The sequence below is a fragment of the Oryctolagus cuniculus genome, chromosome 13, assembly GCF_964237555.1.
Source record: "Oryctolagus cuniculus chromosome 13, mOryCun1.1, whole genome shotgun sequence".
Taxonomy (NCBI): domain Eukaryota; kingdom Metazoa; phylum Chordata; class Mammalia; order Lagomorpha; family Leporidae; genus Oryctolagus; species Oryctolagus cuniculus.
Genome location: NC_091444.1, coordinates 66,569,223 through 66,592,997, shown reverse-complemented (window position 1 = coordinate 66,592,997; position 23,775 = coordinate 66,569,223). Strand labels below are relative to the sequence as shown.

Sequence of the window (23,775 nt, the reverse complement as noted above, 5' to 3'; positions counted from 1 at the left end):
ATTGATTGTCCTTGTTCTGAGAAAACAAAAGTACTTTAGTCAAAATGGTAAGTACAAATAGGCAGAGGAATAATCTCTCCAATTTTTCTTGAGAGGGCAACAGCATCTGAAGAGCAAGAGACGGAAAAGGGATGCTAATTTTAGTGAATACATTACTACTAAAGACATGTCACTGACAGCCTTTTTGGGCTCCAAAATCCCTTCACTATTTTCTCCACACAAAAAATCATATATTTACCAGCACTGAATCCATCCACCAGGGGATTTCCAATAGGTTGTTTTCACCTAGAAAAACAATCCTATGGAGAACAGTTCCAAGTTGGAGCCTCAGACTGGCATTACAGTTCATTGTGTATCTTGGTGATGTGAACTCTGAAGCAGATACAAACCATAAATAAAAAGGCTTTGCAAATATGAATAAATGGATGTTGGCAGGCTGAGAGATGCTCCTGAAGTCATAAGGAAAGGCACAGAGTGTTCCACTCAGACTCAGAGCTGGACTTCGTGCAGCAGTCCTAGTGTCTGCTCAGTTTAATCCAGAGCGGTTGATTCTGGAAGTCAGCCTTATCAAGTGGCTCCACCTTAGTCACTGTGAGTGGTAATGAACTTTGGCAACATTTTCAAAAAGAGAAGAAGCAGAGTCTGAGAAACTACATTGAGTGAGATGGGCCACCCCTCCTCAGACCCTTGATTCCTGTCCGTACACACCCTTCTTCACCATTGAAAACCTTTTGTTTTACCTGGGCTTGTCCCAGGTCTGAAGAGAAGGAGTGTGCACTTTTCCTTTCTTGTTCAGGGATCTTCTCTAGTTTTTTCTGTTGTAACTGCCTTCTGGTCCTATGGCCTACAGATCAAGGAAGGGTGTGACCAAGACTAGACATAGGAGATGCAGGCCAAGGTGGAAATTCTGAGAAGACAGGTGGGTGTAGTTGATAGAATCTGTTCTTTCTGATTTTTAAAAGGGTTTGGGGCAGAGGTCTGGAATCTCCTCCTAACATAGAATTCTCACTTATCATTACAGGACAAACACAACGATCTTAAGAAGTGACTTTGAGCCGGCGCCGCGGCTCACTAGGCTAATCCTCCGCCTTGCGGCGCCGGCACACTGGGTTCTATTCCCGGTCGGGGCGCCAGATTCTGTCCCGGTTGCCCCTCTTCCAGGCCAGCTCTCTGCTGTGGCCAGGGAGTGCAGTGGAGGATGGCCCAAGTCCTTGGGCCCTGCACCCCATGGGAGATCAGGAGAAGCACCTGGCTCCTGCCATCGGATCAGCGCAGTGCACTGGCTGTAGCATGCTGGCCGCGGCGGCCATTGGAGGGTGAACCAACGGCAAAGGAAGACCTTTCTCTCTGTCTCTCTCTCTCACTGTCCACTCTGCCTGTCAAAAAAAAAAAAAAAAAAAAAAAAAAAAAGAAGAAGAAGAAGAAGAAGAAGTGACTTTGAGGGGCCAGCACTGTGGAGTAGCAGGTAAAGCTGCTGCCTGCCCTACCAGCATCTCATACGGGCACTGGTTAGTGTCCCAGCTGTTCCACTTCTGATTCAGCTCCCTGCTAAAGGCCTGGGAAAGCAGCAGAGGATGGCCCAAGTGCTTGGGCCCCTGTATCCATGTGGGAGAACTGGAAGAAGCTCATGACTTCTGGCTTCAGCCTGGCCCAGCCCCGGCCACTGAGGCTATTTGGGGAGTAAACCAGCAGATGGAAGATCTCCCTTTCTTTCTCTCTGTAACTCCGCCTTTCAAATAAATAAATAAAATCTAAAAAAAAAAAAAAAAAAAGAAGAAGCGACTTTGATTGAGTTTGCCTTCATTTCATAGTTGAAGGGCAACTAAGCCAAAACAAGGTCTTGGTCTTGGTTCGTGGTCTCACTCAAAGACTGCCAAGCATTTCTAGATAATGTGGGCAGTTTATTAATGGCACATAGTAATGTACCCCCTCCAAACTATTGGAAAAAACATCTTCATGTTTTTTGTAAAATCGTAATGTCAGTTTTAAAAGGTGAAGTACTTTTTTTTTTCTTTTTCTTTTTTTTTTTGACAGGCAGAGTGGACAGTGAGAGAGAGAGACAGAGAGAAAGGTCTTCCTTTTGCCGTTGGTTCACCCTCCAATGGCCGCTGCGGCCGGCGTGCTGCGGCCGGCGCACCGCGCTGAAAAAGGTGAAGTACTTTTAAAATACCCAAAGTACAGCTACAAAATGTAAATTTAGTTTCCCATTTCAATTACCAAATTCCTTCCCTACCCAAACAAAATACAGCAAACCCTCCCACTGAGAACAAAAAGAATGTGTGAAAACTATAATTAATGTAATTGCTACTGGTGCTTCTCTATGAATAAACGTAGAATTAAAAAAAAAAATCTGTCCTAGTCCTCTATATTTGCACATAAATACATCTTCCCACATTCCCCTCCAACATCAATGACCATTTTAAACAGTATTTTCAGAATGATACAGTAATAAAAACAAAATTATTTTGCAGCTCTACAGGAATTATATATCCTAATGTGATGACAAAAACATTCAGAACTACCTCCTTAACAAGCAAAAGGAGGGCCCGCACTGTGGGCAGCGGATTAACGCCCTGGCCTGAAGCACCAGCATCCCATATGGGCGCCGGTTCTAGTCCCGGCTGCTTCACTTCTGATCCAGCTCTTTGCTATGGCCTGGAAAGGCAGTAGAAGACAGCCCAAGTCCTTGGGCCCCTGCACCTGTGTGGGAGACCCAGAAGAAGCTCCTGGCTCCTGGCTTCGGGTAGGCGCAGCTCTGACCATTGTGGCCAAATTGGGGAGTGAACCATTGGATGGAAGATCTCTCTCTGCCTCTCCTCTCTCTGTGTAACTCTGACTTTCAAATAAAATAAAATAAATTAAAAAAAAAAAAGTAAAAGCAGAAAGTAGATACCAAATAATTTTCTGTCAGTGATACAGGCTTTCATCAATCTACAATCTCAAGGTTGGATATATCTGAATGAGAATACAAACTTGGTTTCAAACTACCTAAGAATTAACATTCATAAATCACATTAGTATATAATAAATACCTTAAACACCACCAATGTCATTGTGAAAGCATATGTCAAACTTGTCACTACTATTCCTCATGGAGTAAACAAGTGATGTTCCCTGCCTGCTCATTGAGGTTTGGGTTCCATAATAAGAACTGTAATTTAGCGACCAGGTATACTTTATGTAAAGGCATTTACATGATATGTCACATTTCATCTTCACAATTCTCTTTTACAAGCATTCTGAGCATAATTTTACAGAGGAAAAAGCCAAGTACAGAGAGCTCAAGTGACTTATTTTAGCCTGCAGAGCCAGGAACTGGCAGAGTTTGAATACAAACTCCAGATTAATTCTCTTATCATTACTTTGATGTGAAATGACCTTATTTCCTAAGACTATTAAGTTTTGCTTTGTGTCACAGACTATACGTTACAATTAAAAGTTTGATGAACAGAACTTTCAAATAAGGCTAACTTTTTTAACTTTTATCTTTCCAAAGTAGTTTAAACCTCTAGCAGAAATCCTTAACATACACAAGAGACAGACTGATGACTAAATTTGTCAAACTAGAGGCATGGGGGAAGAAGTGGTTAGGCCAAAAAATTTTGTGGAAGGAGATTAATGGGTATGACTGTAACAAACTGAAAGAACAAGTCATAACTAGACCAAAGCCACCAGCTTTGTGACGGAAAATCATCTTCCAGAAAGAGCACGGTAGTTATGCAGATCCCCCACTATTGCATCTTAGAACACTGCAAGGTGGAGAGTGCAAAATAGGAAAAAGCAAATTATGATGAGGTACATTGATGCTGAATTTTTAAAATACTAATTTAAAAGGAAAACTTTTTTTAAAAGTTTATTTGAAAGGCAGAGTAAGTGGCAGAGAGAGAGAGAGAGAGAGAGAGAGAGAGAGAATCTTCCACTTGATGGTTTATTCTTCAAATGCCTGCAACAACCTGTTATCACCTGCTGCCTACTGGTATGCATTAGCAGGAAGCTTGACCAGAAGTGAGCTGGGACCTGACCCCAGGCACTCTGATATGGGAAGTGGGCACTGCAAACAGTAGCTTCACCTGCTATGTGACAATGCCTGTCACAAAAAAAGGTTTTAAAAAACATAAAATAGAGGCCGGTGCCGCGACTCACTTGGCTAATCCTCCACCTGTGGCGCCAGCACCCTGGATTCTAGTCCTGGTTGGGGCACCGGTTCTGTCCTGGTTGCTCTTCTTCCAGTCTAGCTCTCTGCTGTGGCCCGGGAAGGCAGTGGAGGATGGCCCAAGTGCTTGGGCCCTGCACCCACATGGGAGACCAGGAGGAAGCACCTGGCTCCTGGCTTCGGATGGGCGCAGCGCGCTGGCCATAGCAGCCATTTGGGGGGTGAACCAATGAAAGGAAGACCTTTCTCTCTCTCTCTCTCTCTCTCTCTTTCTCTCTCTCTCTCTCTCTGTCTAACTCTACCTGTTTAAAAAAAAAATAGAAGTTTTATAATGTAATCTGTTTTGCTAGCTTAAAGGGATGATTAATAAGTACTAAACAGCCCCCAATAAATTGTTTAAAGAGCTGTCATTTCAGTTACTTTAGATTTTCTCATCCTGCTGGAATTACTTCATGGCCTGTAGCAATAATTTACATGATATCAGTCATTTTTATGTGACCTCACTATTATGTGTCTGTCCCTCTAGAAAGTAAGCTTCATGGGGCCAGCATGTTGTGTAGTGGGTAAAGCCACTGCCTGCAACACTGGTATCACATATGGGATTCAGCTGTAGTCTCCACTTCTGATCCACTTCTGATTCAGCTCCCCAACGTGCTAGGGAAAGCAGTGGGGGGCTGCCTGGGCCCCTGGACCCACGTGGGAGACGTAGAAGAAGCTCCTGGCTCCTGGCTTCAGACTGGTCCAGCTCTGGCCATTGTGGATATTTGGGCAGTGAACCAGCAGATGGAAGATTCTGTCTCTCCCTCTCTGAAACCCTGCCTTTCAAATAAATAAAATTTAAAAATAAATAAATAAATAAAATAACAAAAAGAAAGTAAGCTTCATAAGAGCAGGGACTTGGTCTAGATTCAATGCTGACTCCTCAGTTTTCTTTTCTTTTTAAAGTTATTATTTATTTAGTTTCATTTTTTTCTGAAAGGCAGAGGCAGGGTGGGGCAGAGAGAGATTTTCTAAAGGCAGTGATGGGAGCTCTTTCTTGTTCTCTATATTTCTGTCCCTCTCTGCCTCTCAAATAATTAAATATATAGGTTTGTTTGTTTAAAAAGACAGATTAATCTTTGCAAAACATTCCCAATATTCAATTTGAGTGCTACTTGGAAAATGAAACAATCCACTCACCCCCACATGTGAACAGTCTACTATCTAGCAGCATGGGACTGGGTCATTGGGTCATTCAGAATAGCACATTTCTTCTCTCAAGTTTGGATGCTAGGCATTCCCTCTAAGTCCTAGGCTACAGGATGAAACACTTGAGTTTAAAGAGGCCGGCACCATGGCTCACTTGGCTAATCCTTCGCCTGCAGCGCCACCACCCAGGGTTCTAGTCCAGATTGGGGCGCCGGATTCTGTCTTGGTTGCTCCTCTTTTCAGTCTAGTTCTCTGCTGGCTCTCTGCTGTGGCCCCGGGAGTGCAGTGGAGGATGGCCCAAGTGCTTGGGCCTTGCACCCACATGGGAGACCAGGAGGAAGCACCTGGTTCCTGGCTTCGAATTGGCGCAGCGCGCTGGCCACAGGGTGCTGGCTGTAGCGGCCATTTGCGGGGTGAACCAACGGAAAAAAAAGGAAGACCTTTCTGTATTTCTTTCTCTCACTGTCTAACTCTGTCTGTCAAAAAAAAAAAAAAAAAAAAAAAAAAAGTTTAAAGAGAAGAAAATGTGACTCCTACAGATTCCAAAATCAAACAAATCAAAAGAACCCAGGTTCTCGGTTCTGACAATAATCATGTCAGTATAGTATGGGTATATGGGCACTGTACTGCTGTACAATTTCGTATTTTTTCAGAAACTGGGATACTCAAATTCAGGGAAAGGCCAACGCATGCAGTCAGGCAGCTGTGAGATTTCAGGCCGTGTCCACAGAGCACCAGCGCCTGCATTCTTAATCATTGGTTCTGTAACATGGCACTCACACAGAAACCAGCAAATGAGGAAATAAACGAGTGAATCTTCCTAACCTGCTGTCTGATACTGTGCCACTGACTACTTTTTCTTAAAAGCTGATGAAATGAGGAAAAATGTTTCTGACGCTTTTTTGAAAGAGCAGAGTCTGTACTTCTGATGATAATGTGTTAGGATCTTTTTTACATAAGAACAGCAGTGCTTCAGGTATTAAGCTATCATTTTGCAAAAATTATTCCTGAGTTTGAAAAAACTTCCCAGACTAAGAGAATCTTCATTTATACACGTCTCTATATTAAAAACAGCACAGGTATTTTTAGTGCTCTATGAGATTTTTGTGAAAATTATTTCAATTTATGTAACAAATCCAATTGTTTAACACAGCACAACACAACAAGTGCTTGAATGGACTGGCAGTGGTTCTCAAAACCAAGATCCACTGCAGCCAAAGCTGAGCAATGCAGAAAGGGCAGGAGAATACAAGCAGAGAGACAAGAAAAAAGGGAGAATGCTGGCAAGGAAAGCACATCCTCAGGTGTACTACTCACAGTGGTGGAAAGAGCTGTAACAGCAGGGACAGGGAGGGGCTGTCACGGATGGGAGGACAGGCAGCTGTGAGGGCAGAACAACCGGCAGCCTGGCAGGCTTACAGCCTCAGTGGTTCCAGAGGAAATGCAAAATGCTACTCTTAGACATTATTTAGTTATTAAGAAATTATGTGCTATGGTCCCTGCCTACAGAAGGAGGGAAGCAGGAAGCATGAAAAATGTTTCAAAAACAGTTCCAGTGAAAACAGCCTGGTGTGACAGCCGAGAGCCTCCAACAGGGCCACAACTTCCTATGATCCTCAGCGCGCCCTCAGCGCCCCACACAGGGGAGATTCTTACGGTTTCACAGAAAGCACACAGTACAAAGCGGATTAAGAAGTTACATGTTTACACTGAAATCAGAAAATAACATTTATAAGCTATTTTTAAAAAGTATGAATTTGTACTTATAAACAAGCTTATTTTTAGTTCTGAAGCTTTCAAAACTTTTCCTGACAGAGTTAGGCACTTTATTAAAATATGTCTCAGAATAGAGAAGAAAGTAAATATTCAGAAAGTAAAAGCATTTAGCATCTTCATAGGGAGGTAAACAAGTTTTGCTAATCATATGTAGCTTTTGGGGTTTTAAGCCAGCCTAATTTAGTAGACCAATAAAATTTCAGGGAAAGGGACAATACATATTAATTTCACAGAAAGGCAACTTCAAATAACATATAACCACTGGTAACTGTTATCTGGTAGGAAAACCGACACTGAGGTTAAGGAAGGAATATTCCATTTAGTTGTAGCACACATTAATTCAACAGTTTGCAACTCACTGTAGTAGACATCTGGTTAAAATAAGTAACAGAATGAATACTTCCGGGCCAAGTGCTTTACTGTTAGCTCTATTTTTTAAACTAGTTTAATTTGCTACAAAATATGCAGCATAAAATTGCCACTTTAACCATTTTTTAAGAGTACAGTTTTGTAGCATTAACATTACACATGTTGTGCAACAATCATCACTATCTACAAGTATTTCCAAACGTTTTCATCACCTCAGATAGAAACTCTATAGTCTTTAAGCAATATTAAATTTTATTAAGAAGCAAAATCACAGTTTGTGGAGAATTAGCTGTGCATGGCAAACAGGTGGTCTGGTAGAAAATAAACGAGAATAAATCATAGTCTATGGAGAACTGACTATAAATGGCAATGAAGGGAGCTAGTGATATGACAGTTATAATTATTTCAGCAACTTTTCACTGGGTTCTATTTTCAGATTTATTTTGTTGTATACTTTTGCTCTGCTATTCTTCCATTTTGTCTCTTAAATTATTTCGTTCAATGATAATGCTGGGTTAGAATATGATGGGTACAAGTGGGACTTAAAAGCTAACCTGAAAAACTAATTTAGGTAAAGAAACATTTTCAAAGAAAACAGCTTTAGGGAGGTAAAAAGTAGCTGCACAGGGCTGATAACCAAATGATAGGGTCAGGACTGGAACTGAAGTCTTTCACTGTTCCTGTATTTCCCACTATGTCAGGCCACCTTGGTGAGGGGGCTGCAGTTTTGATTTGGTTTTTATGTTTTCTTTTGCCGAATTATTTTACGATATTATCAAACAAAGGAGAATGGCCATCTTTCTGGGACCTTGTTTCGGGTTTTGCAACTTAATATCTTAAAGATGGATCTAGTGTTCCCTCATCTCACTCTATTTAAGATGTTTATTCTGTTAGAGAATTTCAAAGATACATCAACCAGAGGAAGAAACAGGGGGCACATATTAGGTATTTCGTCTCCTAGATGTATGAGAAGAAAAATGAGATTTCCTTATTAGAATGTGACTACTCTTGATCATAATTTCTGATAATGCTAAGTAAAAGTCATAGGATTATTAAAAATGGTTATTCATAATACAGCTTATTGTATCTGTAGGCATGCAACATCATAACAAGTATAAACATAACAATTAAGAGTTACTTATTTCAATACATATAAATAAATGAAAATATAAAGATTACAGGTCATGTTAACTAAAATTCTCACTCATATTTGAGACTAGGGACATCTTATAAAAATAAAGCAATATTTCATTTTACGTTTAATTATGCTTCGTCTTTAATTTACCTCTGCAATTTGTATCCTTTTGGCAAGATCATCCAGAGAAAGACAGCTGTCATCGGAAGGCAGATTCTCCTGGAGGCTGTAGGACCCTTCCTCAGGAGAAAGGTCTGGGTTGTCTTCATATGAAAGGGAATCTTCTTCAGAGTCTTTTAAGCACCCTTCCAGAAGGCTGTTCAAATAGTCTTCAGTTTCTTTATTGACTTGGTCTTCCTCATCTCCCTTTTCCTCTGGGGCCATAAACACCTCAGGCAGCCGTGCACTTAGGTCAGATATTCCATTCTTTTCACAAAGTGCATTCCCAGAGCCCTCTGAGTCAGTCTGACCACGCAGCCACTTCCCATCACTGTCTGAGGGATCAGGTTGCTGTCGCTCATTTAATTCATTGTTCTCAAGTTGGCCTGTGGGCAACGCCTCAGAAGCATCCCGAAGTGGTAAATGGAGTTCTTTTCTCCGAGTCTGTGAATATCTGTCCTCTGAAATCAGCTCAGGCTCTGTGGCTTCCTGGCTGGGAGGTACAGCCTCAGGGTCTTCAGCAACGCCCCCTGTTGTGGCCACATCTGGGCAGTCCTCTGGCTGAGCCAGCTGCAAGCAGCTATCATCCGCACAAGCATTCTCGGCGGAGCCTGGCCCAGACCTGCTTCTGGCTGTCTCCGAGGACTGGGCGTGGAGCTCCAGCGTGGCCTCCGTGCTGAGGAGCGGCTCCTCCGTGTGGCCCTTTGCTGCAGCGACTGCCTGCTCGTCCATGGGATCACAGCAGGGACTGCTCTCCCGGGGATCTTGCTGTTGGCTTTCTCGGTTGGTACTCGGTTCACTCTCTAAAGGTGAAGAAAAACAAGTTGCTTTAAAATTCAGCACAATACTTTGTATCACAGGGAAAACAAAGGACATGTGAATGATATGAGTAGCATAATGATATTCTAACCCTCTCAAAAGGTAATTCCATCTGTGGCACAGAACTGACCTTAAGTAGAGGAAATACCCAAAATATTTGGTAAATACTCCTTTACACATAAAATTGTTTACTCAAAAACATGTTAACATAAATAAAACAAATTAGTCTTTAACTGATACAGTATTTTTCAGCAATTTAACAATTTAAGAATATTTTTAGTCTATTATGTTTAAATGAATATGTCTATTGGCCTTTTACATTTCAATGAAGTTAGAAAATTATTTTCAATGTACTTAAGACATGGCATATTAAGAAAATATTTTACATGATAATCCTTAGTAATAAATTTATAACTTAAAATATAAGTAATACTGATCTGATCTACTAAGACTAAAGGAAAGAGAGTCTATTCTGTTTATATTTATGATTTGAATCCGTAATAAGTGTGTTTATAAATATCTGTATCTTCTTAAAAAAAGGCAGCAAAGGGTAGAGATATATATTTTGGCAAGAGGTAGAAGCAGGTTTGAATTTTGACATCTCTTTCAGTTTCTTCCTTAAAGAAAATCAACTTAAAATATTTCTTCTTTAACTTTAAAACTAAACTGCTAAAAACCTTTGTATGAATAATGAATGAGAATTACACAGATAGGTAGATAACAGAGAAGCTTTCTCACCCTCAGTTTATCAGTGCTTTAGTATTCTAATGATCTTAGAAGCTTTAACTTTTTGTATAGTCATATACTGTTCAATTTATACAGATTATGAACAAAGGTGAAGATAAAATATTAAAATGTTCCATTTGGTTGTTCATTTACTAGTACTTTAATAATTACCTACTGACAATTAAGGCCCATTTCATACCAAAGAAAAGGTATTCCTTAAAAGCTGTCTTCAGGGCCAGTCTGTGACTTAGAGGTGAAGCCACCACCTGCAATGCTGGCATCCCATATGGGCACTGGTTCAAGTCCCAGCTGCTCCATTTCCAATCCAGCTCTCTGCTATGGCCTGGGAAGGCAGTGGAGGATGGTCCAAGTCCTTGGGCCCCTGCACCCATGTGGGAGACCCAGAAGAAGCTCCTGGCTCCTGCCTTTGGATCTGCACAGTTCTGGCTGTTGAGGCCATCTGGGGAGTGAACCAGCGGATGGAAGACCTCTCTCTCTGTTACTACCTCTCTCTGTAACTCTGTCTTTCAAATAAATAAAATAATTTTTTTAAAAAAAGATTTATTTATTTGAAAAGCAGAGTTACAGAGAGGCAGAGGCAGAGAGAGGTCCTCCATCCAATGGTTCACTCTCCAATTGGCCACAATGGCTGGGGCTGTGCAGATCCAAAGCCAGGAGCCAGGAGCTTCCTCTGGGTCTCCCACATGGGTGCAGTGGCCCAAGGACTTGAGCCATCTTCTACTACTTTCCCAGGCCATGGCAGAGAGCTGGATCGGGAGAGGAGCAGTGGGGACTAGAACCAGCGCCCATATGGGATGCCGGCGCTTCAGGCCAGGGCTTTAACCCGCTGTACCACAGTGCCAGCCCCAATAAATAAATCTTTAAAAAAAAAAAAAAAAGCTGTCTTCAAGGTCAAGTATTTGACATAGTGCTTAAGATACTGCTTGGGATAGCTGCCTTTCATATAGGAGAGCCTAGGTTCAAGTCCTGTCCCTGGCTCCTATTTACAGCTTCTCGCTAATGTGTACCCTGATAGGCAGCAGGTGATGGCCCAAGTAGGTGGTTCTGCCACCCATGTGGGAAACCTAAATTGAGTTCCTGGCTCCTAGCTTCATTTTGGTTTTGGCCTGACCCAGCCCTGGCTATTATGGGCATTTGGGGGAGCAAACCAGTGGATAGGAAATTCTCTCTCTCTCTCTCTCTCTCTGCTTTTCAAATAAATAAAAACTTCACTTAAAAAAAAAAAAAAAAGGCTCTCCGGGCCAGTGTTGTGGCATAGTAGGATAAGTGCCATTCGCAACGCCAGCATCCCATGTAGGTGCTGGTATGTATCCTTGGCTGCTCACTTCTGATCCAGTTCCCTGGTAACATACTTGGGAAAGCAGTGGAGAATGGCTTAAGTTCTTGGGCACCTGCCATCCCACAGGAGACCTGGAAGAAGCTCCTAGCTGCAGCCTGGCCCAGCCCTAGCTGTTGTGGCCATTTGGGGAATAAACCAGCAGATGAAAGATCTCTCTTAGGGCCCGCACTGTGGCGCAGTGGGTTAACACCCTGGCCTGAGGTGCCGGCATCCCATAGGGTGCTGGTTCAAGACCTGGCTGCTCCACTTCCAATCCAGCTCTCTGCTGTGGCCTAGGAAAGCAGAAGATGGCCCAAGTCCTCGGGCCCCTGCACCCATGTGGGAGACCCAGAAGAAGCTCCTGGCTCCTGGCTTCAGATCGGCGCAGCTCTGGCCATTGCAGCCAACTGGGGAGTAAACTATCGGTTGGAAGAGCTCTCTTTCTCTCTCTCTCTTTTTCTCTCTCTGTTTCTGCTTTGCCTCTCTCTCCTTGTAACTCTTTCAAATAAATAAATCTTCAAAAAAAAAAAAAAAAAAAGCTCTCTCTCAGTCTCTCTCTATATATAACTCTGTTTCTCAAATAAATAAATAAATCTTAAAAACAAATTAAAAGGGACCATGTTGTGGTACAGTGGGTTAAGCTGCCACCTGCAATGCTGGCATCCCATATAGACACTGGCTCAAGTCTCTGCTGCTCCACTTCTGATCCAACTCCCTGCTAACATGCCTGTGAAAGCAGTAGAAGATGGCCTCATTTGGGAGACTGGGTGAAGGCCTGGCCTTTGGAGTCATTTGGGGAGGGAACCAGTGGAAGAAAGTGCTTTCTCTCCCTCTTTCTCTCTCTCCCTCTTTCTCTCTCTGTCTCTTTAACTTTCAAATAAATAAAATACATTAAAAAAAAAAAACAGGCTTTCTTCAGATTTCAGAGAATCAAGGACTTTAGACTGTTGAGATGCAGACTTCCAGTAGAATTTGTAGAACCTCCTCTGAAATTGACTCAAAAATAGATAAGGATCAGGAGAAGGAAGAAGCCACCACCTTTTGGGAGAGTACAGTATCCTTTTTCTCTCTTTATCCTGAAGAAACACCTGGAGTTTGGGAGACTATACTAAAACACAGAGGCATTTTATTCCCCATAGGATGTCTGCTTTGCTACTAACCTTTCTGGCCTGTATTATTAAGGCAGGAAAGGTTAGAGAAAAGGACAAAGTTTGTAAAAGGTCCAAATTATCCCTCTACAAGTTCTGAGTACCCAAAAGTTTAGCAGATTCACATTCATAGGAATCAGAGACTAACTGAGATTGGGGACCATGGTCTCAAATATACTATTACCAGCTTAGGATAGGTTATCTAAAGGAATGCAACATCTTGGGAGTAATCTCCTTCTCAGCTGGCACTGAGGGAGCCAGCACACATCCCCTGCGGAACAATCTGGATTCCATCATAAACAGTAATCCAGTTTGCTCCAAATGTCAGCAGAGTATGCTCCCAGTTCTTGGCAGCTAGGGGGCAGAGAAGAAGAGGAGCTTTGCATAAAACGAGATTTGGGTGTTAAAAATCAGCCTGAGATGTCATTATATGAGTAAGAAGTGAGGTGGCTAGCTAAAACTTCTAGACAAAATACAGCCATTTAATAGTATAATATCTAATGAACTGAGATATCACTTATGAGTTCAGTAATAAAGATATCTACAGGTATGATGTATTATTTACAAAGATTACCCACAGATACAAAAATAGTTGCTTTATCCTATTATTTAAAAATACAGGGTATAGCACTGAGGCACAGCAGGTCGTGAGTGCCAGTTCAAGTACTGATTGCTCTAATTAAAAAAAATATATTTATTTCTTTGTTTGAAAGACAGACTTACAGAGAGAGAGAGAAGAGACAGAGAGACATCTTCCATCTCTTGGTTAACTCCCCAAATGGCTGCAATGACTATAGGTAGGCCAGACTGAAGCCAGAAGCTTTTTCCAGGTCTCCCACCTGGGTGCAGGGGTCTTGGGACTTGGGCCATCTTCTGCTGCTTTCCCAGGCAGAGAGCTGGATGAAAAATGGAGCAGCTAGTACACAAATCAGCACCCACATGGGATGCCAGCATTGCAAGCCATGGTCCAACCCGCTGCAGCACAGAGCCAGCCCCCAACTGCTCCACTTCTGATCCAGCTGCCTACTAATGTGCCTGGGAAAGCAACAAAAGGTGGCCTGAGTGCTTGGGCCCCTGCCATCCATGCGGGAGACCCAGATGAAGTTCCTGGTTCCTGGCTTCAGCCTGGCCCAGCTCAGTCATTGCTACCATTTGGGAAATGAACCAGCAGACAGAAGATTTCTGTCTTTCCCTCTCTTTTTTAATTCTGCCTTTAAAACAAATTTTAAAAAACCTTTAAAAATAATCATCAGGGGCCGGTGCTGTGGTGAAGTGGGTAAAGACACTGCCTGCAGTGCCAGCATCCCATAGGGGCACTGGTTCGAGTCCTGGCTGCTCCACTTCCAATCCAGCTCCATAATAAGGCGTGGGAAGGCAGTGGAAGATGGCCCAATTCTTTGGGCCCCTGTACCTGTGTGGGAGACCTGGAAGAAACTCCTGGCTCCTGGCTTTGGATCAGTGCAGTTCCATTCGTTGAGGACAACTGGGAAGTGAACTAGTAGATGGAAGACCTCTCTCTTTGCCTCTAACTCTGCCTTTCAAATAAATAAATAAATCTTTCAAAAACAAAACAAAAAACAAATACAAAAAATATTATGAAATAATCAATCAAACCAAGAAGCTATAACTTAAGATGCAAAGGGCAAGAGGGTTCCAAACTACATGTGGAAAGTGCTATGGCTGGAATATTACTTCTGGTATCCCCCAAATGCCCATGTATCCAAAGTTTGGTCTCCAAAGTCTGGTCTCCAAAGTCTGACATTAATGGTTAATGAATTAATGCTAATTGTTAATGGATTATGTGTGGCAACTTGATCCGATTATGCTATCAGGAGGGGGCCCAGTGAGGGTCTTTCAGCCACTGAGGGGGGTGTCCATAGAAGACAGCTCTCAAGAGTTGGTTGGTTATAGGAATCTTGTTGATCCCAGATAGTTTCCTGCTTCCTGGCTTGCCATGTAACCCTCTCTCTGTACCCACCACCCACCGACTCCACAGGATGCCAGCTCAGTGGAGCCACCTATTCTTGGACTGCCACTCTCCTAAACCATGAGTCTTCCTCCTTCCTAAGCACCTTCCCTCAGTATCTGTGATGGAGATGAAAGCTGACTACTACAGAATCATCCACACTCTCGACTTCTCTCTTTAAAACATATTGTTTTATTGAACTCTGGCAAAACTTCTTCCTTCAGAATTTAGTCCACACCCTCAAAAGATGATCAGCGAATGTCTGGATTGCTGAAGTCGCTGCTAGTCTGTACAACCTCCATAGCAGGAGTGTGCCGCACTTAATTAGAACCAGAAGATTCAGGTTCTGGAATGAAGTAAAGCACCAAGAAAGTGATTTAAACCTGGCACTTCAGTTTCTCCATGTGCACACACCATGTGAATTACAGCAGAGGCCAAGGCAGGAGTAATGCCAAGCTTGTGCTGGGCACCAAGCAACGCTAAATTTGAAATTCAAAGAAAAGGCTGGTAATAGCTCTTTTCCCAATGTGCACAACATGGAATCACATCAACATCCACACTAGGTGGCTACTTTGTGTTTGTCTTCTCCCTTTAAGATGGTTAGGAGGCTTATTTTACTCTGATTTGTATTAAACAAACAAACAAACAAACAAACACCCAGAAAGGCAATGTCCTCATCTTGCCCCATAAGAAAAAAAAATGAAGATTTTTAAAAACAAAAAAAAGGGGCTGGCACTGTGGCTTAGTGGGTAAACCCACTGCCAGAAGTGCCAGCATCCCATATGGCACCTGTTCAAGTCACAGCTGCTCCATTTCCAATCCTGCTCTCGGCTAAGGCCTGGAAAAGCAGTAGATGAGGGCCACGTCCTTGGTCCCTGCACCCAATGGGAAACCCAGAAGCTCCTGGCTCCTGGCTTTGGATAAGCCCTGCTCTAGCCTTTGTGGCCATTTGGGGATTGAATCAGCAGATGGAAGATCTCTCTCTCTCTTTACATCTTTACAAACAAAATCAAAAAGCACTTGGTAAAGAATAAAATGCATAAAATGATGGCATTATCATCATCTTATATCTTCAGGGCAACTCATCTAAAACACCTGGTACTTCCTCTTTATTATCAGGACTCTCAGGCCCAGGAATACGAATCAGCAATGCAGTCAGTCATCATGAAAAAAAACCTGAAAATATTATTTCTCTTTTTTCTCTGAAGTTCTTATAATGAAGATTATGCATTTAGAGAAAATTTCTGAAAACTTTTTATCTTATTTCATTTTAAGATTTATTTATTTATTTATTTATTTGAAAGACAGAGTTACAGAGAGAGAGGGAGAGACAGAGATTTTTCCATCCTCTGGTTCATTCCCCCAGATAGCTACAATAGCCAGGGCTGGGCCAGGCTGAAGCCAGAAGCCAGGAACTTCTTCTGGGTATCCCACCTGGGTGCAGGGGCCCAAGTACCTGAACCATCCTCCACTGCTTTCCCAGGCACATTAGCAAGGAGCTGGATTGGAAGTGCTGCAACTGGGACATTGGGGCTCATACTGGATGTAGGCACCAAAGGTGGAGGCTTAACACTCTACACCACAGTGCTGGCCCTTGTTTGTTTTAACATTTATGCATTTTTAAAAAAAAATTTTTTTAAAGATTTATTTATTCATTTGCAAGGCAAAGCGAGAGAAAGAGAGAGAGGAAGGAAGGGAGGGAGGGAGGGAAGAGGTCCTCCATCCACTGGTTCACTCCCCAAATGGCTGCAATGGCCAGAGCTGGGCTGATCGGAAGCCAGGAGCTTCTTCTGGGTCTCCCACGTGGGTGCAGGGGCCCAAGGACTTGGGCCATCTTCCACTGCTTTCCCAGGCCATAGCTGGATTGGAAGAGGAGCAGCAGGGACTCAAACCGGCGCCCATATGGGAGGCTGGCACTGTAGGCGGCAGCTTTATCTGCTGTGGGGAGCAACTGGGAGCAACTCGGACTAGACTAAGTTACTGGAATTAAGACTTATTCTATGCATCTGCTCTCCCACAATATGGCGCTGAGAAGGGAGAAGCAGCTTCTACACAGCTGCCTCCAGTTCAACCAATAAACAGCAGGACCTGCTCCTGATTGGAGGAGAGCAGCGTACTCGGTGTGTGGGTAGCAGAGTTGGGATTGGTGGAAGAGGACTATAAAGGAGGAGAGAGACAACATGCACCAGGAACATCTAAGGGGAACATCTAAGAGGAACACCTGTGCAGCCCCCGAGAGAGCCGGCCGGCGGTGTGCCGCTCCCCCGCGGAAGTGGGGAAAAGTGGCTAGGGGGAACCGCCCTTCCACGGAGGTGGAAGGGACGGTAGCCAACCCGGGAAGAACCAGCAGCAAACCCGGGGATGGCCGAGCAGACGAAAGAACAGCGCAGGGTCCTGTGTCGTTCCTCCACGAAGACGGGGAGCGACATAATGGTGCCGTGACTCGGATATGAAGCCTAGGCAGGGTTTAGTGTCGTTCCTCCATGAAGAGGGGGAGCGACAATCTGCTATGCCATAGTGCCCCCCAACATCTAATCATTTACCTGAAAGGGCAGAGTGGCTGCCAGGGAGGCAAGGAAAGGTGTGGAGGGGAAGGGGATGAGAAATGTCCACACAACAGCTACAGCTGGGCCAGGCAGAAATCATGAGCCAGGAACTGAATCTGGGTCTTCCATATGGGTGGCAGGGGTCCAAGCACTTGAGCCATTATCTGCTACCTCCCACAATGCATTAGTAGGAAGCTAGACTGGAAGTGGAATAGCCAGGACTCTAACTGGCACTGGGGCATGGGATGTGGGTGCTGTAAGTGGTTTCATTTTCTGTGCCACAACGCCTGCCCCTCTAAAAATCTTTTAAGATAAGGTGGTAGAAATGTATATACACCAATTAAAGTACATTATATATTAGTCAACAACTAATGAGACAGAACAAACAGGCACAGATAAATTAACAAGATTAGAGCTTTTAAATATCTAGATTTTACAACAAATTTCTTATAAAGTCCAGAGAAAAGGATGTCTAAATATACCAAAACCGATTATATTCCAGAGCATTTCTGTACAAACTTTTCATGTTGTTAGATACAAAGAATTGCCTACTGAAAATTTTGAAATAATTTTACGCTTTTATAATAATTTAGGTATTTTATAGTACCTACTACTAGGTATGTATACAACATAAAAAATCTTGCTTTGCTGTTTTTCTAGAAGAGAGTTATGTATATAAATGTAAATTTAAAAAAAAAAATCCCTTCCCAGCAGTTGAGAGTGATATTTCTAAAAGATCACAGGGGCAGGTCTTTTTAATGGCCCTCTCCAACTTAATCTAAAAACATACCCAACTCTTTGGCTGTAGCTCCTCTTTCCTTTGGATCTTCGGGGGCTCTGAACTGTGGAAAACATTTTTTTCCCAGGGATTTTTCTACAGCTGCTATCTAAAACATGAAAAAAAAAAAAAAAAAAAAAAACAATCTTTTTTGTAAATGGTTGCATTAATTTAGAAAGCTAAAAATAAGAAAGGTTTCTTTATTTTATTAACAGCCCATACAACAACATATGACACTAATGTTTTTCTACAAATATTTTCATAAGAAATAATCTCTTACCTTATGCTTGGATAAAAGAGGACTGTAGAAAAAAAGAGAAAAAAAAATTAACAAACTACAGCAGCAACATGCTTCCAAATAAATGTTACTGAAATGGCTATTAAAAAAATACCGCTCTCCTGGATTCTAATATCAGCTCAGAAGATTTCCATGGCTGAAACCCTACACCAGCTTACATGGTTCAAAGTGCAGCTATGTCATGTGTTAACCTCCTTAGGTAGCAAACTACTGCTGAAAACCCCCGAAGAAGCTCCAAATGTTGAAATAATACAATAAAAATGGGGATGTTAATTTTTTGCTAATAGTGTATTTAAAGCCTTTCACACACATACATATTATTTGAAAATTTCATTTTATTTTACTAGAGTCTAAAACAGATTACGGTAGATGATAATTTTGTTGGAATTATCGATGAAAATAGATAACAAAAGTAACTTTTAAATATTAAGTTTAGGGGAATACCAAAGAAAAGGGAACATATAAATCCAGAAAAGGCATGCATGGAAACGTTCATGATGGTTTTATTCATAATACTAAAAAATCAGAAACAAATGGCTACTAACAGTAGAACGGATAAACTGCTACACAGTCACAGAAGAAATAAATTTGCAGAGCAATAAAACAGGGCAAACTACTCTTACATGCAACAACATGTAACACAAACAAGATGATGGGTGCAAGAAGCTAGATACAAAAATTTACATTCTATGTGGCTCCATTTATATGAGTTTACAAAATAGGCAAATATATTGTTGGAAAGTAGATACAGACTTGACATTTTCATAGGGGGGTCTTATGAGGGGTTTAGATAATACCCTGTATCTTGTACCTAGCTCAGGGTGGGAGTTACATACATGCATATGTATCCGAAAAAATTCATCAAGCTTATATACTTTCCTGTATGTATAACTGAAAAATATTTTTAAATGTCAAAATTTAACAGTAATTTGGGGTGAATTATCTAAATTCTATAGCACAAGGAAACCATACTAATATTATGTTTAATACATATTTATTGATTAAATAACCAAATCATTAACATATTAAGAAGTTATCAGTTCCATGGGAAGGGGAGATGTATCTACAAGTATTTTTTTTATGAAGGTGTGGGGTGGGGTGAGAGAAAGAGAAAGAGAGAGAAAGAGAGATTAGTTCACTTCCCAAATCCCTGTAAAAGTCAAGCTGGTATCAGGAGCCAGGAACTCCATCCATGTCTCCCACATGAGTTGCAGAGACTCCAGTTATTTGAGCCATGTCTGCTGACTTTCAGGGCATGCATTAGCAGGAAGCTGGGTCAGAAGCAGAGGTAGTACAAGAAAGTCCTAAGTGGTGGCTTAACCTGCTGGGCCACAATGCCCACTCCTACATTGAGTATTTTCAAAGTAAGAAAATAATCTCTACTTTAAATAATTCCATTATTTTAAAATGGTACAAAATTCAAAGTTAACCACTGAACATGCTAAGAAATACGGTTAACAATGAGACTTTCTGAAAATACTATTTCAAAGGTACAAAGTGACTAATAAAAGAAAATTATCATCATGAGAGTCAAACAAGCATCCACCTCTGAACATAAAATCACTGTTCAAAGACTGGTTTCCCAAAATGGCAGATCTAAAAGCAAGTTTTCTATCTGCTGTATGAGCTAAGCAACAACTACTGGCACTCTTTCCATGAGTCTGATAGAAAAAAAGTTATCAGTAAAATGCAAAATCTTTTAGCCTGTGTTTTGAGGACTTATGTTCAAAATCTCAGAAATTTCCACTACTTTAAACATTTTCATGCCTCCTTGCTTTCAGAGTTCTAGGTCTTAAAACAATCAAATTTTTAACACTTAAAACACTTTATTACTACTATAATTTAGCCTAAAAACATCAAATTCCTTTACATAAGTCAAGAAATTTGAAGATTACCTGGTGTATCTAGCTTTCATTCTGCAGCATTTTGATGAACTAGTGTAGTATATTTGTTTTCCAGCATTAAACTACTCTTACTATGTTTTTGACTACAATATATAAACAGTAGCAAGTAACTAGAATAAATAAAATCTGTATACACAATTTTGTCCATCTGAATTAGCTGTTCTCTTAACCTAAAGGAGATCAAAATTATGTTATCTTTTAAAATTTTCTAATTAGAAGGATCCTCTGAATCTCTGAAAAAGTCAATCTTTGGGACCGGTACTGTGGCATAGCAGGTAAGGCTGCCGCCTGCAACGCCAGCATCCCATATGGGCATCAGTTCAAGTCTTGGCTGCTCCATTTCTGATCTAGCTCTCTGCTGTGGCCTGGGAAAGCAGTGGAGGATGGCCCAAGTGGTTAGGCCTATGGACCCACCTGGGAGACCCAGAAGAAGCTCCTGGCTCTTGGCTTCAGATTGATCCAGCTCGGACCATTATGGCCATTTGGGGAGTGAACCAGTGGTTGAAAGATTTTTTGGGGCCAGCGTCGTGGCACACTAGGTTAATCCTCCACCTGCGGCGCTGGCATCCCATATGGGTGCCAGTTATAATCCTGGCTGCTCCTTTTCCAATCCAGCTCTCTGCTGTGGCCTGGGAAAGCAGTAGAAGATGGCCAAAGTCCTTGGGCCCCTGCACCCGCGTGGGAGACCGGGAGGAGGCACCTGGCCCCTGCTTCAGATCAATGCAGCTGTGGCCATTGCAGCCATTTGGGGAGTGAACTAACAGACGGAAGACCTTTCTCTCTGCTTCTCCCTCTGACTGTCTGTAACTCTTCCTCTCAAATAAATAAAATCTTTTAAAAAATTAAAAAAAAAGATTTTTCTTTCTCTCTCTCTGCCTTTATGTAACTCTGCCTTTCAAATAAATAAATAAGTCTTAAAAAAGTCAATCATTTACTGAGTTTAATGTAATAAAGAAACCTGAGAAAATAATAATTTTATTACACCTATTAAAATTTATCCAGTTGAAAACATTAACAGATTTTGTATTTCAAATACTCAATGCCATTATGTTTCAATATTTTACTCCAACTTATTCTAACGAAAGTCTGATATACTTACTCTTGATGTGTTGTGCAAAATTTAGTAAGCCGTTCAAAATCTTCACCATTAAATCCCTTTTCTGAATTCCTTAGAGATGTAACTGTATGTGGCTGTACAGTTTTCCATTTTGTTTCTAAATTGAAAGTTATTTGTTAGTCATTGGCTTTTACAAAGCATATTTAGCACAGAAAAATAGTTAAATGACACCACTGATAATGATTAGCATATAAAGTTATCCCCCTAAACTCAAAAAATGAACACAATTAGAATCAAGGGATCACTTTTCATCATAAGTAAATGTCATTCTAGAGATTAAATTAGCCTGTAGGGCATGCAATGTGATCAGAAGAATGCAAACAACGCAAGTGTTCTTTTCTTGGCAGTGCCATGAAAAGCAAAACACAAAGAAAAAAATTTTCTCACAATGGAAGACACATAAAAAAATACTACGTTTTCTGAAACATTAACTTTATTGTTGAAAAACATCTGTTTCCTGATTTCATAAAATATGTTAACTCTAGATAGCAATTTCTTAGGTTACTGCTATTTCTACATTCTATGTTAGTATCTACTCACCCCACTGTTCTTGAATGGCAGAAAGATTTGCAAGCAATTGCTCATGATATAATCGTTCAAGCTGAATGAATTTCATTGCTTTCTCATCTGTATAGAAAATTTAAGGAAAATAGAAATCCAGACTACTTACATTTCTTTTATTGGGGAGGTGGGTGCAGGGGAGGGTAGAGAGAGACACACACAGAGAGATAGAGACAGCACCAACAAGTATCGGTTCATTCCTCAAATACCTCAATGGTTAGAGGTGGGCCAGGCCAAAAGTCAGGAGTTGGGAACCGGAAACACAATCCAGGTCTCCCATCTGTGTGGCAAGCACAGGATTATTTGGTCCATAGCCACTACCTACCAGGGTCTGCATCAGCAGGAAGCTAGACAAGAGCCAGAACTGTAGAGCGAACCAAGATACTCAATATGGGAATCTGGGAATGTGGATATCTTAGCTGGCATCTTAACTGTCCTATATTTAAAAATGAATAATCAACAGAAGTTGATAAATTTTCAGCTTACCAAAAATGGAGAAGTCTCTAAATATTATTAAACTTAAGCATACTTAAAGTACTATTTCTTGATTTCAAAGTACATAAATTTTAAAGTAGCATATTATGTAGTTGCTACTTCAGTTCCATATTATCAATAAATAGTAGAAACTAAAAGAATGTCTTAATATTTAAGGGTGACCGCTTGCTAATATTTCTCTAGCAGACTCAATGAAAAGTAATTTAATTGGAATGGGATCCAAATGGACTCCTGGAACCTGTATACTTCTCTTTTTTCCCATAAAATCAAAGGATAACATGCCTAAATAATGACTGAGCAAAAAACCTATACAGATGTTTTGTAATTAACTTAACACAGTGATTTTCATTATCATGTGATCCCATTTTTTTGTTTGCCTTTTCACCTGCCTCTCACATACCTGCATCTTTTTTTCCTTCCATTGATTCACCACCACCACCACCACCACCCCCGCCCCGCCAAATGGCTGCTACAGCCAGTGCACTGCACCGATCTGAAGCCAGGAGCCAGGAGCTTCCTCCTGGTATCCTATGCGGGTGCAGGGCCCAAGCACTTGGGTCATTCTCTATTGCCTTCCTGGGCCACAGCAGAGAGCTGGACTGGAAGAGGAACAACGGGGACAGAACCGGCGCCCCAACCGGGTCTAGAACCTGGGGTGCTGGCACCACAGGCAGAGGATTAGCCTGGTGAGCCGCGGCGCTGGCCACATACTTGCATCTTTTTTTTTTTTTTTTTTTTTTTTTAATTTTTGACAGGCAGAGTGGACAGTGAGAGAGAGACAAAAAGAAAGGTCTTCCTTTACCGTTGGTTCACCCTCCAATGGCCACTGGCCGCTGTGGCCAACACACCGCACTGATCCGAAGCCGGGAGCCGGGTGCTTCTCCTGGTCTCCCATGGGGTGCAGGGCCCAAGGACTTGGGCCATCCTCCACTGCACTCCCGGGCCACAGCAGAGAGCTGGCCTGGAAGAGGGGCAACCAGGACAAAATCCGGCACCCTGACCAGGACTAGAACCCACTGTGCTGGTGCCGCAGGAGGAGGATTAGCCTATTGAGCCAGGTGTCGGCCTTTTTTTTTTTTTTTTTTCATACTTGCATCTTTTAAGATGAAGATACACTGTCCAATTGCCTACCTTCCTTTGGGCAATGTTCTAAATGCTGACATAGGAACAAGAAAGAGAAAAACTCACAGTTTAGCTTTTCATGTTTCCCATGAGCACTCAGAGTTTAGTTCTCCCTCTAATTTGTAGTCTTAAAGATCCCACAAATCACAAAAGAGGTGAAGGAGAAACTAGAATGT

The 23,775-nt window shown here is 41.8% G+C and overlaps 1 protein-coding gene across 2 annotated transcripts in view; it reads right to left on the bottom strand.

Moving 5' to 3' along the window:
- CNST (consortin, connexin sorting protein) overlaps window positions 1-23,775 on the bottom strand; it is a 92,922-nt gene that overhangs the window by 8,873 nt on the left and 60,274 nt on the right. For both annotated transcript variants that reach the window (XM_051820807.2, XM_070055629.1), the window contains 5 exons: window positions 21,962-22,048; window positions 21,404-21,518; window positions 18,383-18,404; window positions 18,115-18,211; window positions 8,772-9,583 (listed from right to left, as the gene is read on the bottom strand). In XM_051820807.2, the coding sequence (XP_051676767.2) occupies window positions 8,772-9,583; window positions 18,115-18,211; window positions 18,383-18,404; window positions 21,404-21,518; window positions 21,962-22,048 (1,133 nt within the window). The remainder of the gene's footprint in view (window positions 1-8,771; window positions 9,584-18,114; window positions 18,212-18,382; window positions 18,405-21,403; window positions 21,519-21,961; window positions 22,049-23,775) is intronic.